The sequence below is a fragment of the Acytostelium subglobosum genome (genome assembly GCF_000787575.1).
Source record: "Acytostelium subglobosum LB1 DNA, scaffold: scaffold35, whole genome shotgun sequence".
Lineage (NCBI taxonomy): Eukaryota > Evosea > Eumycetozoa > Acytosteliales > Acytosteliaceae > Acytostelium > Acytostelium subglobosum.
The window spans coordinates 185,667-200,450 of record NW_012236498.1 but is presented as its reverse complement, the minus strand read 5'-3'; the positions used below and the strand labels follow the sequence as shown (position 1 = coordinate 200,450).

General features: G+C 45.5%; 6 protein-coding genes across 6 annotated transcripts; 4 read left to right on the top strand and 2 right to left on the bottom strand.

The window, feature by feature from the left end:
* Window positions 1–1,468: 1,468 nt before the first annotated feature.
* Window positions 1,469–2,191, bottom strand: SAMD00019534_118240 (hypothetical protein; the record flags this gene model as incomplete). Its single annotated transcript, XM_012892972.1, has 5 exons — window positions 1,469–1,538; window positions 1,604–1,725; window positions 1,807–1,872; window positions 1,944–2,066; window positions 2,138–2,191. The coding sequence occupies 5 exons, from the start codon at window positions 2,189–2,191 to the stop codon at window positions 1,469–1,471; spliced, it is 435 nt and encodes a 144-aa protein (XP_012748426.1).
* Window positions 2,192–3,188: 997 nt separating this feature from the next.
* SAMD00019534_118230 (hypothetical protein) lies at window positions 3,189–6,167 on the top strand (the record flags this gene model as incomplete). Its single annotated transcript, XM_012892971.1, has 1 exon — window positions 3,189–6,167. The coding sequence occupies one exon, from the start codon at window positions 3,189–3,191 to the stop codon at window positions 6,165–6,167; it is 2,979 nt and encodes a 992-aa protein (XP_012748425.1).
* An 18-nt stretch (window positions 6,168–6,185) lies between these two features.
* SAMD00019534_118220 (hypothetical protein) lies at window positions 6,186–7,103 on the bottom strand (the record flags this gene model as incomplete). The annotated part of the gene is made up of 1 exon (XM_012892970.1): window positions 6,186–7,103. One exon carries the CDS (start codon window positions 7,101–7,103, stop codon window positions 6,186–6,188), a length of 918 nt encoding a protein of 305 aa, XP_012748424.1.
* A 1,782-nt stretch (window positions 7,104–8,885) lies between these two features.
* SAMD00019534_118210 (hypothetical protein) lies at window positions 8,886–11,854 on the top strand (the record flags this gene model as incomplete). Its single annotated transcript, XM_012892969.1, has 3 exons — window positions 8,886–9,415; window positions 9,656–9,985; window positions 10,054–11,854. The coding sequence occupies 3 exons, from the start codon at window positions 8,886–8,888 to the stop codon at window positions 11,852–11,854; spliced, it is 2,661 nt and encodes an 886-aa protein (XP_012748423.1).
* Window positions 11,855–12,068: 214 nt separating this feature from the next.
* Window positions 12,069–12,891, top strand: SAMD00019534_118200 (hypothetical protein; the record flags this gene model as incomplete). The annotated part of the gene is made up of 3 exons (XM_012892968.1): window positions 12,069–12,273; window positions 12,332–12,483; window positions 12,583–12,891. 3 exons carry the CDS (start codon window positions 12,069–12,071, stop codon window positions 12,889–12,891), a joined length of 666 nt encoding a protein of 221 aa, XP_012748422.1.
* Window positions 12,892–13,081: 190 nt separating this feature from the next.
* On the top strand, window positions 13,082–14,720 carry SAMD00019534_118190 (hypothetical protein; the record flags this gene model as incomplete). The annotated part of the gene is made up of 2 exons (XM_012892967.1): window positions 13,082–13,226; window positions 13,300–14,720. 2 exons carry the CDS (start codon window positions 13,082–13,084, stop codon window positions 14,718–14,720), a joined length of 1,566 nt encoding a protein of 521 aa, XP_012748421.1.
* Between the last annotated feature and the right edge of the window lie 64 nt (window positions 14,721–14,784).

The window sequence follows — 14,784 nt, the reverse complement described above, 5'->3', positions numbered from 1 at the left end:
AGGTAGACGTGACGTGCTGCCATACAGGTAGGCGACATTGTGCTTGTTAAGCGCAGCGCCTTCGACAGTTCCAAGCCTGTTGGCGACGCTGCAGACATCGCCAAACTTCAGTCAGCATACTGTGGCCCATTCAAGGTTGCAAGTATTTTGTCGAATATTGACCTCAAGATTGAATTGTCAAACAAGAAGAAGCAGCTCAGGACAGTCCATGTGGAATCAGTCAAGCCTCTCCAGGCATCATTCGCTGGCACGGACATCACTACCGCGACAGCCATCATCGACTCACGCAACAGAGTCTACGGCCTTGGATCACGCCTCGAGTACTTGGTGCGATTCGATTTATCCTTGGGCGACGATGCCAACCGTTGGATCGATGCCAAGGTGATGCAGGCGCAGCTCCCTGCATTGGTCGCCGCTTTCAAACGTATCTCCTCATCTAGTGGTCAATAGTCGAGGGGGGATATGTAACATGAGGAACTTCCAGAGTCGAATGATTCGTTTTCCAAAGTGTTTTGATGTCGCTTCGCGCACTCAATCACTTCATTCGTTCATTCATAGACAGTGGGTCTTCAATTACTAACTGTCATACTCTCAAGGTATGTCCTCTTGTTACACCAATCAATCATCATATATATTAATAAATAAGTTTATATGATTCGTTCATTCATAGACAGTGGGTCTTCAATTACTAACTGTCATACTCTCAAGTGAACGTTCAATAATATTAAGAGTACATCTCTTTATATTAAATGTTACAAAAGAATGCAAAAGATTTCGACACCTGCAGGATTCGAACCTGCGCCCCCGAAGGGAATTGATTTCTAGTCAATCGCCGTAACCACTTGGCTAAGGTGTCTTTTTTGAAGAGGTGTAAAAAACTTCTATTTTTGAAGCGGTAGATACATCATTTTTGATTGTAACATAAAAAAAATAGTAACACAAAAAGCAGCATTTTTGAATGTGTATGTGTATTTGTATGATTATAAACTATCAAAATTTTTGGAATGGTCGGGAGGATAGTGAAAGTGTACCATTTATAATTGGATTGATAAGAGAGGGTTAGTGTGATCAGTGAATTGAAGGTTAAAGGGTGGGTGATGAATGCCACGACCCAAGGACCAGCTCGCACCGCTACTCAAACGCCTAAACCTCTCCAGTCGCGCCCCACTCACAGCCATACATCGAAGCCCTTCCAGACCAGCGCTCCCACCAGGAGTACACAGCGCCACAGGCAGGTAAACAGGTGTCCGTCCTCATAATCAATCAACGAGGCAGCCCAGCAACCAACGTTTGTGGACGACAACGAACAATTGTAGTGTTAAGACCAAACCAGATTGGATATTGCCACCTTTAGACAGTGTAGCCGAGGTAATAACATAACTTTCTCTTCCTGTGATCCGCTTTTCCATCATTGAGGTTGAGGACATGTTTGATTGATCGATTGATTAAACTGGTCGCCCAAGAGAGTTTATTTACAAAGAAGTACGTCGCACTTGCAGTTCCTAATGCAATAAGTCGATGTGCTGCCCATTGATATACTTGATTGGTAATGGGTAAGTTAAGTGACGGGGGGTCAAGTAAGTGAAGGAGTAGCACTACATACTTTGGGTTATTAATCAAACCAACCAGACCAATAGCCAATATATCCACCTTTTTCTCATGGACAGTTGTTACGATCACATCTCTTGGATTGCCTTCAATCAACAATGTTTCATAAGATGGCAACTGTAGTTGTATGAGTGAGTTGATTGTAGTCAGTGTTAGTAATGAATGGTCATCAACAACAATATCACTTGATATACATACATTTAGCTCAGATGCTAAATCCTCATAGCGCTTGGCTAGCTGTTTACCATTGTTCATCATCTCGGACTAGTTATCGATTAAGGCAAGTCAATGATATGTTGTTGGGTCGATGGGATAGGTCTACCAAGATGACTTACCTTCATGTTTGATATGGTCGACATTTCCTCAGCGAGCTTTGGTGCAGCCATCATAAAGTGTACCAGATCAATAACGATCAAACCATACACATGATCACCTGGTTTACAAAGGTTGGCTGCTTTCTGTTTTGTTAAGAGAAAGAGTAAGAGTAAGTAATGTAGTTTACACCAGAGATAATGCAATTGGTACATACCAAGAATGCATTGTGAGCATGGTCAGAACCATCGATGGCAACACAGAACTTCATATCTTATTTATATATTTGAATGTTTAAATGTAAGGTATTGATTAAATGAATGGAATGATTGAATGAATAATATAAATAGATGTGCTTGTGTCAAATAGAGGGTGTTGAACATGTCATTCAGATGAATGCTGCCCCAGGAAGAGACCTTTTTAAACCTAATCCTGGGTGAGACTTCATCATCAAAGTTTTGTTGTCCACCCATGCTTGGTCCGAACTTGTCCAATGTCTCAAACATACCTTTGCACTTTAAACACAATCAATCATTGTTGATCATCAACTTACGCTTATTGTGTGTCTAAGAACACCACCCACCAACACATTGATCAAACACAACCACACTGTTGGATGCGATCACCTGAGTGATGTGCGCAACACAACACCACATTATCATGAACACACGGGAATGACATGACAGGTGTGGACATCAACAAACACACACGACCATGTGATATTAGGGTAAGTGGTTGATTGATGATGGGAACACTGACTAGTACTACTAAGCATACTTACTTTAACAGGCATAGAGATGATCAATCAATCAAACTACAAATACAGACTTTATGTTGTTATAATATAATATGTTGTTGTTGTGTATCATCACCTAATGTGTGATTGATTGGATTGATTGAAGCGTATCAATCCATCCATCCATCCAACAATGTATCCAATGTTATAACACAACCAACCAACTACCTTTACTTAATTCTCGTTCGAACGACTACTATTTATTAAAACAAACTATACTTAAAGGTAGGATAAGGATAAGTCTGGACTGATTGTTAGATTGGTAACATAGAGGTGCACTCACTCACGCTGACTCAATCAATTCTAGAAAATGGATGGATATGGATCACAATATATTAAATATATATTGTTGTTGATGATGATAATGATTATATACAATTCAGAGACATATGTGGAAGCGACTGTATTCCACATCAATCCAAATGATTGTCCAAAGAGTGTACCACCAACACCATGTGACCTATTATCACTAATGAATGGAACAGCACCAACAGACAAGGATGATGTTGTGATCTATGCATCGAAACGTGACCCATCCAAAACCATCACTCTCACATCATCCATCACAATCAACTCACTCAATATATCCGGTGCAATCCTGCAGACGGCACCCGAAGCCACCTTCACCCTGGCGTCAATGTATATAGCCCGCAATGCAATCGTCTACTTCCGCTCACCAGTGACCATCGCCAACATCAGGTGTGATGGAACCATGCAGGTGGCTGGTGGCGCGCTCACCATTTCTGGCCGTTTCCGTAGCTACGGCAACATATCCATGACGGCGGGCTCGTTCACAGTCAACACATTGGAGATCTCCGACGTCAATATCGAGTCGCCCACCCTCTATGGAGGCGAACTTCACATCAATGGCAACTCGAGGATCGCCGCCATGTTGATCATGCAGGGTTCTGCCAAGATGTTTATCGACTCGGCCGTGGTCGTGGTTACAGGCGGCTTCGAATGTCGCGCCAACGCCACGGTCAACCTCAAACATGGAAACCTCCAGCTGGTCGGCTCGGACATTTATAACTTTGATCAGGCGGTCACCATTGACGCTGGCAGTCTGTTCAACGCGAGCTGTGATCAGTGCAAACTGTCCAAGGGTCTGATCGCACTGGACGATGCCAGTGCCGTAGTCATTCAGAGGAATTCCGAATTGTTGTTCAGTGGCACGTGTGAGTTGACCATCCCCGTGACCCTACGCCCCTTCTCATCGATCAGTGTGGCAAGTGGCACGCTGACCCTGCACGATCTGACCACAGCGCTGACCACCGAGATCAAGTTACGTGACCAAGGAGAGATGGTATTGGTTGGAGATCGGGTCATTCACTCGGATGTCACTCTTGAAGATACAAGCACACTCCATCTCTATGGCAATGTTGACATTGGTGGACTCCTGACCGACCGTCTCGGCTCACTGATCCGAGTGAGCCATGGTGTACTACGCATCATCAACATTGTCAACACACAGATCAACACCAACTTCCAACTGGACAGCAAGAGCTCGTTGTATTTTAACATCAGCTTCACGTACTCTGGCGACATCCAGACGCTGCCCGACCCCGAGGCTGAGCGGGCCGCCGATGCCTCGACGATCCCACCGCCATCGGCACCCCTCACCGTGGCCACCAATCAGACATTGACCATCTATGGCAACGGCAACACGATCCAGGCAACAATCATACTAGAGGCATACTCTGACCTCAACTTTGAGACCAACTGCAATACTGTACTTGATCGATTCACTCAGTTGGACAACACATCGACCATCACACTACAGACCACATCCAACGTGACGTTGACCCATGGCTGTAATCTTCTGACCCCGATCACATTGATTGGCGACTGCTCAATCGTATTTTCTGGCGAGTCCACCGTCAATGGCATTGTGTTTGAGCCGAACGAAGACAACCTGATGCCATACGTCGGCATTGTCAACTGCAGTTGTAGCTTCGAGGGCAAGTCCGCCTACAAGTTTGGAGAGATCAGTATCATATACAGCAAACTGGCACTGAGCTCCGCGATGGACATTGCTATCCTCAGCTCAGATGGCGGCTCATCACTTGATATCCACAAGGGCGGCCTTCTCACGGTGAATGGCGACGGATCAAACTTTGCCGCCACAATCAACATTCTCCCAGGTGGCAGCGCCAACATCAGTGGCAACACTGATCTCTCGGGCATAACAGTGGGCGTCAATGCCAACTTTAGTATCACGCGAGAGGCCAACATCGTGATCAATGGTGGTGGACCGTGCAGCTTCGACTCGGTGCTCACCGCCTCGGACAAGTCCAGCATCAACTTCAAGACGGGATGTTCGTTGTTCAAGGGCGCCAACTTTAACAACCCGACAACAACATTTGGAGTCACTGGCAACACTGCCGGCAAGAACGTCTACCTCTACGGCAACTCGACATTCAACTCACAAGTGTCTGTGGCTGCGGTATCATTCCTCACATTGATGCCTGGTGCAACGGCCCACTTCCTCGAAGGCATTACACTGTCGAGTGATTCACATCTCAACTTGATTGGTGCCACCGCCATCTTTGGACCAAAGTCGCGACTCAGTGGCAAGCTCGTAACATCCAATCAATCAACAATCATTGTCGATTCGATGGACAGCGTGACGACATTCGCCAACGAGATACACTCTATCGACAATGCCACAAACAATATGTTGATCAAGACTGGCACAGCGCACATATCAATCAACAGTGTGGTGGCCGGCACGCTCAATATCACAGAGAAGGGAACGCTCGAGATTTACGGCCCACTTCAATGCTTTGGCGGTGTCACTAACGCCGGCACCATTCAACTGGCATCCGGACTCAATGTCACTGGCGCAGGATTCAAACAGGTTAGCGGGCAGATCACCGTCCAGCCTCGAACACAGATCATCGCCGACTGGGTGGACATTGCTGGCGGGCGCATCGTGGGCAATGGATCAATCAGTACTCGCACCGGCTGCACGATTGGCAGCCAGATCGATGGAAACTTTGACATCCAGGGCAGCTTCACAATGCTCCAGACCGCTGTCCTTACGGTGCGCGTCAACACCACAACCGAACACTCACGAATCAAGGTGTCGCGCATAGCATACCTCAACAATGGACAAGTGGAGGTCAACCTAGACATGCTGAGCGCAGACCTAAAGCTTGGCGACACAATCCCATTCATCCAGGCCACACAAACCATTGGCACAGTGACATTGGCGGATGACAGTGCAACATACTTTAACATTGAACAAGCGAGCAGTACAATCACCAACCTGGTCGTATCACAGCCGATGCAGGCCAAGATCATAATCACTCCGCCTAAAACCAATCACACTGACTCTAGCACTGGTAGTCGACTGTGCCATGTGCCACTCCAAGGTCCATCATCATGGATCAAATATTTGGGATACACCATAGTCTTTGCCATTATCATACCCTTGCTATCCGGCCAATAAACAATTGTTTGTATTCACTCATACATTTATTCGTTGACTTTGATGATATAAACAGAAGATTGAATGTTGATAAAAGGGATGATGTTCCTTGGTCTCGTGTTGAGGTGCTAGGTCATTGTCGGATTCAAGGGACTTGAGTAGACACCGACAATCTGGTCGCTGGGTTGTGGATGAGATCGATATAATTGATGGAATATATAAGTCTTTGGGTATCTGGTCATCTGTATCTTCTTCAATCTTGGTAATAATTGCTCCATTTGATGATCTGGACTTCTTGATGGCGACTGGTGGCGAGACGACCAGGTCTGGAATAATTGATGGCGTTGATTGAAACGGTGTGGAATTACCTGATTGATTCGTCGCACTGGTGGTCGTGCCAGCCACATCCATGACACTGGCTGCTGCGTCCCCATGATCGTCGACACTGACATTCTTTCTCTTCTTCTTCTTCTTCTTCTTTGTCTTACTCTTACTCTTACTCCTACCCTTCCTCTCCCTCACAATTGGCAAGTTGTCTCTGATCCTTGCACACTCGTTGCATGTGTCGGGACCACATTGATGTAGATCGAGCTTCTTGATATGTTTGGAAAGGTTGGTACACTCAAACTTGGCACCAATGTCCATGCATGACTGATGAGGACAGGGTATCTTCAGACGATCCTTCTTCTTCTTTTCCTTCATCTTTCGTTCTCTACTCTTGCAACCTGGACAATCAACTAAACATGTGCCAGGTCTATGAATGCCCTCCTCATGTCTCTTCAAAGAGCTACCCTTTGAGAAGTTTACCTCACACTTTTCAAGTCTACCATTCAGTGTGACATGTATGCACTTGAACTTTTTGTTGTCATTGTCATTGTTGGTGTTGTTGTCATTGCTGTTGGTGTTGGTGTTGTTGTTGTTGTTGTTGTTGTTGTTGTTGTTGTTACTCTTGCTCATAGCAGTATGCCAATGAATATGAATAGTATCTCTTCTCTCTTCTTTCTTCTATGTCATAGTAATATGTTATGATTGATAATGATTTACTTGTTATATTGTATTCAAGTCTCGTAAAAGACTCCATAGTAAAGTTGTATTTCCATGTCTGCCTACTTCAAATCGGCAACAAAAAGTAGTAATGGGCCATATAAATTGATCAGAACAGACACAAAAGACGTCTTTGTACTTTTGTCTGATCGTCTGGATCGTGTCCAATAATTGAAAAACTGGAGGTTGTGGTCCAACCAATGCTCTGTTGACCAATTGAGATACTTACAACCAGCCAAACAAATCAATAACAAAATCCAGCTTAGCAAAAATAGTACCTTGCTCATTCATTATGTTGAACAGGACTTGAATTGTTATTGTCATTCATATATTATTACCAATGATTGATTGGCACCTCAACTTATAGAGGAACTCTAATGGAGAGACCCTGCCACCTAGGTATTGGTCAATAGGTCATTCATTCCTCACTCCTAAATCCATCATCATAATCCTTTCAAGTAGTGAGTGAGGCTATTATTATTATTAACATGTTGGTGTGTGTGAGTGTGAGTGTGTTTGTTGGAGGTGATCTTGGAGTTGGATCGACAACTCACTCTCACTCACTCACTCACTCACTCACATAGCCACAAGTAAGCAATCTTATCTCCTCCTTCTCCACACACACATGTATATACCTAATATCCCGACCGGATATTGTGGTTGTTGGTTGGTATGTTGTTCGCATTCCGGAGGATAGATATATAACCGTTCTGTTGCTTTGGATTATCTATCATCCCAACAACAACAACAACAACAATCAATCGCGAGAGTGAAGTGATTGGGTGGCGATATTTTTGTTGACGTATTGGCCAAGCAACAACACTGTTACCCTCCTCCCCAAGTGTGTGTTAATGAGTGTGTATCACAGTTTGTAGACAACAAGATCATGTTGTTGATGTTGATGTTGTTGTTGTTATTGGGATGTAAGTAAATGATATCAGGGCACCTGGAGTGTAGGTGGGTCAGGTAGATAGGCAGGGTGTGTGTGAATGATTGATTGATTGATAGAGTTGAGTTGAGTGTCAAGAGAATGAATGAATGAATGAATGAATGAATGCGTGGACATTATAAACATAAGTTTCGTATGCCCTTTATCGCTGATCCAGACTGACTGATTGATTGATTGTTGATTGACTGGCTGACTGGCTTGATCGTCCACCATTTCCACAGTCCATCGCAAATCATCACCATCCATCCATCATCTATCTCAATATTTAGTGTTATACAAAACAACAACAAAGAACAGGATAAAAGATAAAGATAATATTACTCATAACATAATAGTATTTATTTATTCAAAGTCCAATCTTTATCCAACTGTTGGGTTCAACAAAACACCAAAAAAACAACAACAAAACTATCAACAACAACAACCGACCTTGTTGTGGATCGATCAATCTCATTCACCCAGCTCAATTCTATTCAAACAATCATTTTCATTCATTCCTTTCACATCAACAACTAACAACACTTCTACTCAATATCCATTCACCTCATTCACCTCACCTCACTCACACACTCAACTAACTTATTAGTATATATTTATTAGTTACATCGTTATTATTATTAATTGTTATGTGTGTATAGAGTGTTGTTGTAGTATAATGCAGAAGTTGTAATATTAGGAGTAGTAGACAGATAAATACAGATATATAGATATACAGATATAGATAGATAGATATAGATATAGAGAGGATGGTACAGAATAACAATAGCAAGGCTACGACAACGACAACATCGTCAGCTAGACCTTCAGTTCATTATTATTCATCGATCGATGATATTGAACGTTTGTCAAACTTGTTGAACAACTCGGGTACATCAGTGGAGACGGTGGACAGCGAGGGTCGAACACCACTCCATCACGCAGCCTATGGCGGATCGACGCGATGTGTCGCATTCCTACTCGAGAAGAAGGGCAATGCCCATGCCAAGGACGGTGGCGGCAACACCCCAATACAGTGGGCCGCTGCCAAGGGCCACTTGGAGTGCATCAAGCTGCTGGTCGAGAAGGGCAGCGCTGATGTCAACACCAAAGACGACAAGAACGGCACGCCCCTACACAAGGCTGCTCTCAATGCTTCGTCCGAGTGTGTCGCCTATCTCATCGGTTGCAAGGCCGATGCCAAGGCCACTACAGTCAATGGTGAGACTCCCCTTCACCATGCATGTGCAGGTGGCAATGCTCAGTGCGTCGAGCAGCTGAATCAAAGCCGATGCCAAARGTAAACTATGTAGACAATGTAAGTTTGTTTGTTTGGATGTATCGTGTGAAAGGCATCATTGATCACTCACTAACCTCAATCAATCACGATCAATAACAGGATGGTATTACACCATTACATCAAGCATCATTCAGTGGCCACGCGAGTTGTGTTAAGCTACTGTTAAAGAAGGGTGCCMAAGGTTGACCCAAGGGATGTACATGGTATATCACCTTTGCATAACGCTGCCGCCACTGGTAGCGTAGAGTGTGTCGATCTCTTGGTGGGCAGTGGCGAGAATGTAAACTGTGTCGATGTGGAGGGTGTGTCGCCCCTGCATCACGCCAGCTTCAACGGCAACTTTGCCCTACTTAAGCGTCTGTTGGTGTTGGGCGCCAAGATCAACATGGTGGACGAGATGGGCGAGACGCCCTTGCACAAGGCCGCCTTCAACGGACACAAAGACATTGTCGAGCATCTCCTCAAGCTGATTCCAAGCGTTGACTGTGGAGACATTAGACAATCAACTCCACTACATCTTGCAGCATTCAATGGTCTCTATGACATTGTTCAAGTGTTGATAAACAATAAGTATGTATTAGACCTGCTTAGAGCTTGCCAATCGCCCCCGCGCCACTCGCTAACTCAATCACTTCCAGGGCTACTGTCAACATAAAGGACGAAGAGGGTGCAACACCACTGCACAAGGCATCATTCAATGGACACTCGGCAGTTGCCAAGCTATTGTTGGACAATGGAGCGAATATTGGTCTGTTGGACAACCAAGGCGCGTCACCACTGCACAAGGCCGCATTCAATGGTCGTGTAAAGTGCATAAACACACTGATCAAGCATGGCGCCAACCTCGAGGTCAAGGACAACCAGGGCGGCACGCCCCTACACAACGCCGCCTACAATGGCTATACAGAGTGCTGTCGTATACTGCTGAAAAAGGGCTCTCTTATCGACTCGCTCGACACTCACCACTCGACGCCTCTGCATCTGGCGTCGGCTGCAGGTTCGCGCGAGACTGTTGAACTGCTCATCTCTCACAAGGCCAAGATCGACGTTAAGAACTGCGCAGGCAAGACACCACTAATCTACGCCGTCAAGAAGAACCACAGCGACGTGGCTCGTGTACTCATCCGCAGCGGTGCCGACCTACTGACGGTCAGCGGCCGCCAGTCTGTCGACTTGAGCAAATGCTTTGGCACCACAAACATTGAGGAGATCATGCAGCTCGTGAAGCGAGAGTCTCGCTCACTGCCTGCCGACGAGGTGCAGACCGCCCTCGACCAGCAGCTCAAGGACGACTTGGACCAGCAGCAGGAGCACCAAAGACGTCTACTGATCAAGACGGCCGTGTCGCACTTCAACAGCCATCCCAAGAAGGGTATTGAGTTTGCCGTGTCGTCTGGCCTGTGCACAAAGACACCAAAGGACATTGCACACTTTTTGCTCAGCCACGAGCAGCTCAGCAAGCAAAGCATAGGAGAGTACATTGGTGACGGCGATGAGTTCAACATCCATGTACTGCACGCCTTTGTCGACGAGCTCGACTTCTCGGGCCTGGACTTTGACATGGCGCTGCGCAAGTTCCTCAAGAACTTCCGTCTGCCAGGCGAGGCTCAAAAGATCGATAGAATGATGGAGAAGTTTGCCCAACAGTTCTACAATCACAACCCAGACAACAAGATCTTTGCCAACAACGACACGGTCTATGTGCTGGCCTTCTCAGTGATCATGCTCAACACGGACGCGCACAATCCCAACATCAAGCGCAAGATGACACGCAGCGAGTTCATCCGAAACAACTCGGGCATCAACAATGGCGAGGACCTGCCCCAAGAGTTCATGGAGAACCTGTATGACCGTATCATTACCGACGAGATCAAGATGGAGCGCGACGGCCAGGCCGACGTCTACACCGAGAAGAAGGGCTGGCTGACCAAGCAGGGCGGTCGCATCAAGACCTGGAAGAAGCGCTGGTTCAAGCTCACGTCCAACTGTCTGCTCTACTACAAGACGCCACAGGACAGCGAGCCCTGTGGAATCATCCCACTGGAGAACGTCCTGGTCCAGGTGGTCGAGGCCAAGAAGTTCTGTTTCGAGCTGCGCTCGTCACAGGACCAGATGAAGGCGTGCAAGCTCAACTCGGACGGTACGCTGGTGCAGGCCAATCACGACAACTATTTGGTGAGCGCGGCTAACCTGGCCGAGATGGAGTCGTGGATACAGGCGATCAAGAGCAACATCCACAGCAATCCCAACTTTGAACAGCTGCACAAGAAGAAGGCTGAGACGATCAGAGGCAGGGGCAAGGTCACCAAGCCAATCCAAGTGCGCAAGTCCACACTGATCACAAACAAGCCACCACTCACGTTCTCAACGACTGCATCACCAGGTAACTCTGAACAGCAATCGATTGGTTCACCAATACCAAACGTTGTATCATCATAAACTCTTCGAAGTGTCCAACTTTATTTCATTACATTGTTTGTCGTTTTGTCAAAATGACTCGTTTTTTGCAGTTTTGATTGAAATTGAGACGAGTTTTGGTCTTCTTTTCAAAGACGACACTTTGTATTTGAGTTAATCTTATTACTAAACAAAAACATAATAATATATACATACATAATAAAGAATGACGAGTAGAGAAGCTAATAAAGACTTGATGCATCTGGAGTCAATGAATACAACAGGTGACTTTCCAGCATCGCTAGACCTTAGGTTGTCTTCAGGTGGAGGTTCATCATCAGGGAAATCAAACACAAGACCAACTACATCAACTGCAACAACTACAACAACAACAATGGGAAGGACACAATCTAATGAACCCCCAAAGAAGCCAAACATAGGTAAACTGCCTCCAAGCTCAAGTATGTATACAATACCCATCAACGTACATTCATTCAATCATCAATCAATCAATCATAGCTAACATACATGTACATAAAGTATTTGATAGAGTAAAGGACTTCCTTCCAAAGATGAAGGAGGCTAATGAACAGTTGGAGAAACAGATAAAGGAGCAACAAGCTGATGTAAATATAGAGAATGTAAAGGAAGGCCAGGAGTATATTGAAATGGTATGTTCAGGTCAAAGAGGAAGGCAGTGGAGAGTCGACAAAGACGGGACAAGACTAACTCTTTGAATCAATCAAATCAATCAATCGGTCGCCTATTAGAACTTGGCTTTAGGTATATTGGAGAAAAAGGAGAATCTAACAGAGGATAATATGGTCATACCAACATCATCATCAACAACAGCAACATCATCAACGTCGTCACCATTATCATCACAATCAAAGAACAAGAATAAGAAAAAGAATAATAATAATAATATGGATACTGTAGGCACGAGCAACAGCAACTTCATCGATGTAAATATAAAGTCTGGATCGATCATGGATCAACTCTCATCAATATTAGACAATGGCGACGACTCTGACGATGAACATGAGAATGAGCCACTGGAACCTGTCAATGAATATTGATATCAATAATATAATAGACATTACCAATAGCTATGTTTGAATAAATATCATTCATTCATTCATTAAGTTCATTTATAATTGATTGATGGAATGTGGCAGCCAATTGTGCGGCCAGGCTACGTGGAGGTGTCGAACGAAAACTAATATTAATGACATGGTTCAGTAGATCAATCTATCTGTATCATCAAGAATGTCGACTCTCGATTCACTCTCGCCTCTGCTGTTGGCGAACATCTTGAGCTACTGTACACCAGTAGACAAATTGGTTTTCGCTCTCACTTCCAAACGATCATGGATCAAGTGGCAAGAGCTTGGACCCAGTGACAAGGACATCTGTATGTATGGCAGCTCAGCTGAGCACCATCAACTATGCTCATCATACTAATTAATCGGACTGAGACTCTATAGACACCCCACGACCATCACTCGTCACCTCAAAGCTTGATCAGAATCAGAAGCAACTGTTCATTCCTCCCAATACAAAGATCCTAGAGTTGGAAGGCGACAATCATCAACCAATCGACCCAGGCACCATCCCAAACAGTGTGACAACTCTTTGGTACGACATCAACCATCCCCTGCCCCCCGGCGTCATTCCATCGTCTGTTGTCAACTTAGAGATATCTAGCTTCTTTGATCACGACCTCGAACAGGACAGCCTCCCATCGTCGATCACTGATCTAAAGTTCTGCTTCTATAACAGGCGCCTGCTGCCAAGTGTCTTCCCAACATCGCTGACAAAGCTATCCATCTTCCGAGATGACCCTACCCCAATGGAGGTGATCTTCCCGCTGCCACCATCCATCACAGACTTCACGTTGTTGAGCGACATCAACCCAATGGAGTGGCACTCGACTATCCATGCACTGCCATCTCTGACCACACTCTCAGTGGGACGCTTCACACCTGCGCCGAATATTGGCTTCGTGCCCAACTGTGTCACGACACTGGACATCTTGTCGTTTGACCACAACCTCACTGTTGGTCTGCTGCCACACGGACTCAAGACCTTGAACATCAAGTGCGAGTTCAACAGGCGACTCTGTCCGGGGATGCTCCCGCCAACCCTCACTCATCTCTCACTTGGTAGCCACTTCAATCAGAAATTGCTGGCAGATGGTTCGTTGCCACAGGGCCTGCTGCACTTGGATGTTAGCGATACCTATGATCAGACAATCGCCGAGGATGTCCTCCCAACCACGCTCAAGTCTCTGATCTTTGGCCTCCCCGCAAACGAAAGATGCAATCAGCTAAGACTTCCCAGCCAACTAGAGCAACTGCGAATTGGCAACTGCGGTGTGGCACTTGTAGACATCCCGAAGGGGATAAAGTACCTCAGCCTCAAGAGCAAGAAGTTGTTGAGCGAACTTAAAGAACTTCCAATCACACTGGAGACACTGTCGCTCGATTGCAGCATGTTGAACTCTTTGTTCAAGCGACTTGGCCAATACCCTTCACTCTGTCACATAGAGGGACGAAGCGATACGTTCACAGAGAATTGTCTACCGATGCTCCCGCCTAACTTGCGGAGTGTGGCTGTTAAACTTGACAACATGTCTGAGCAGATCGTCCTGCCAGACTCTGTGCAAGATATCGTGGTACACCTTGAGCATCTGCCCCAGGACTTGAGAGAGTGCATACAAGTAATGAAACAAAACAAGACGATTAGCTCATTGATGGCTGCCAAACGAGCGTTTAGCATCCGCAACTTCCGTTCACATCTCTTGTCAGGATATCACGTTCGACATAACATCTTTGGAGGATGGACACTTCTCTTCTTCTCTCACCATGAGTACACGTTCATATCGCCTGTTGATTGGAACAAATAGGTTTGAATAAATATCATTCATTTAATTGATTGATTGATTGAGAGATTGAGTGTTGTTGGGATTG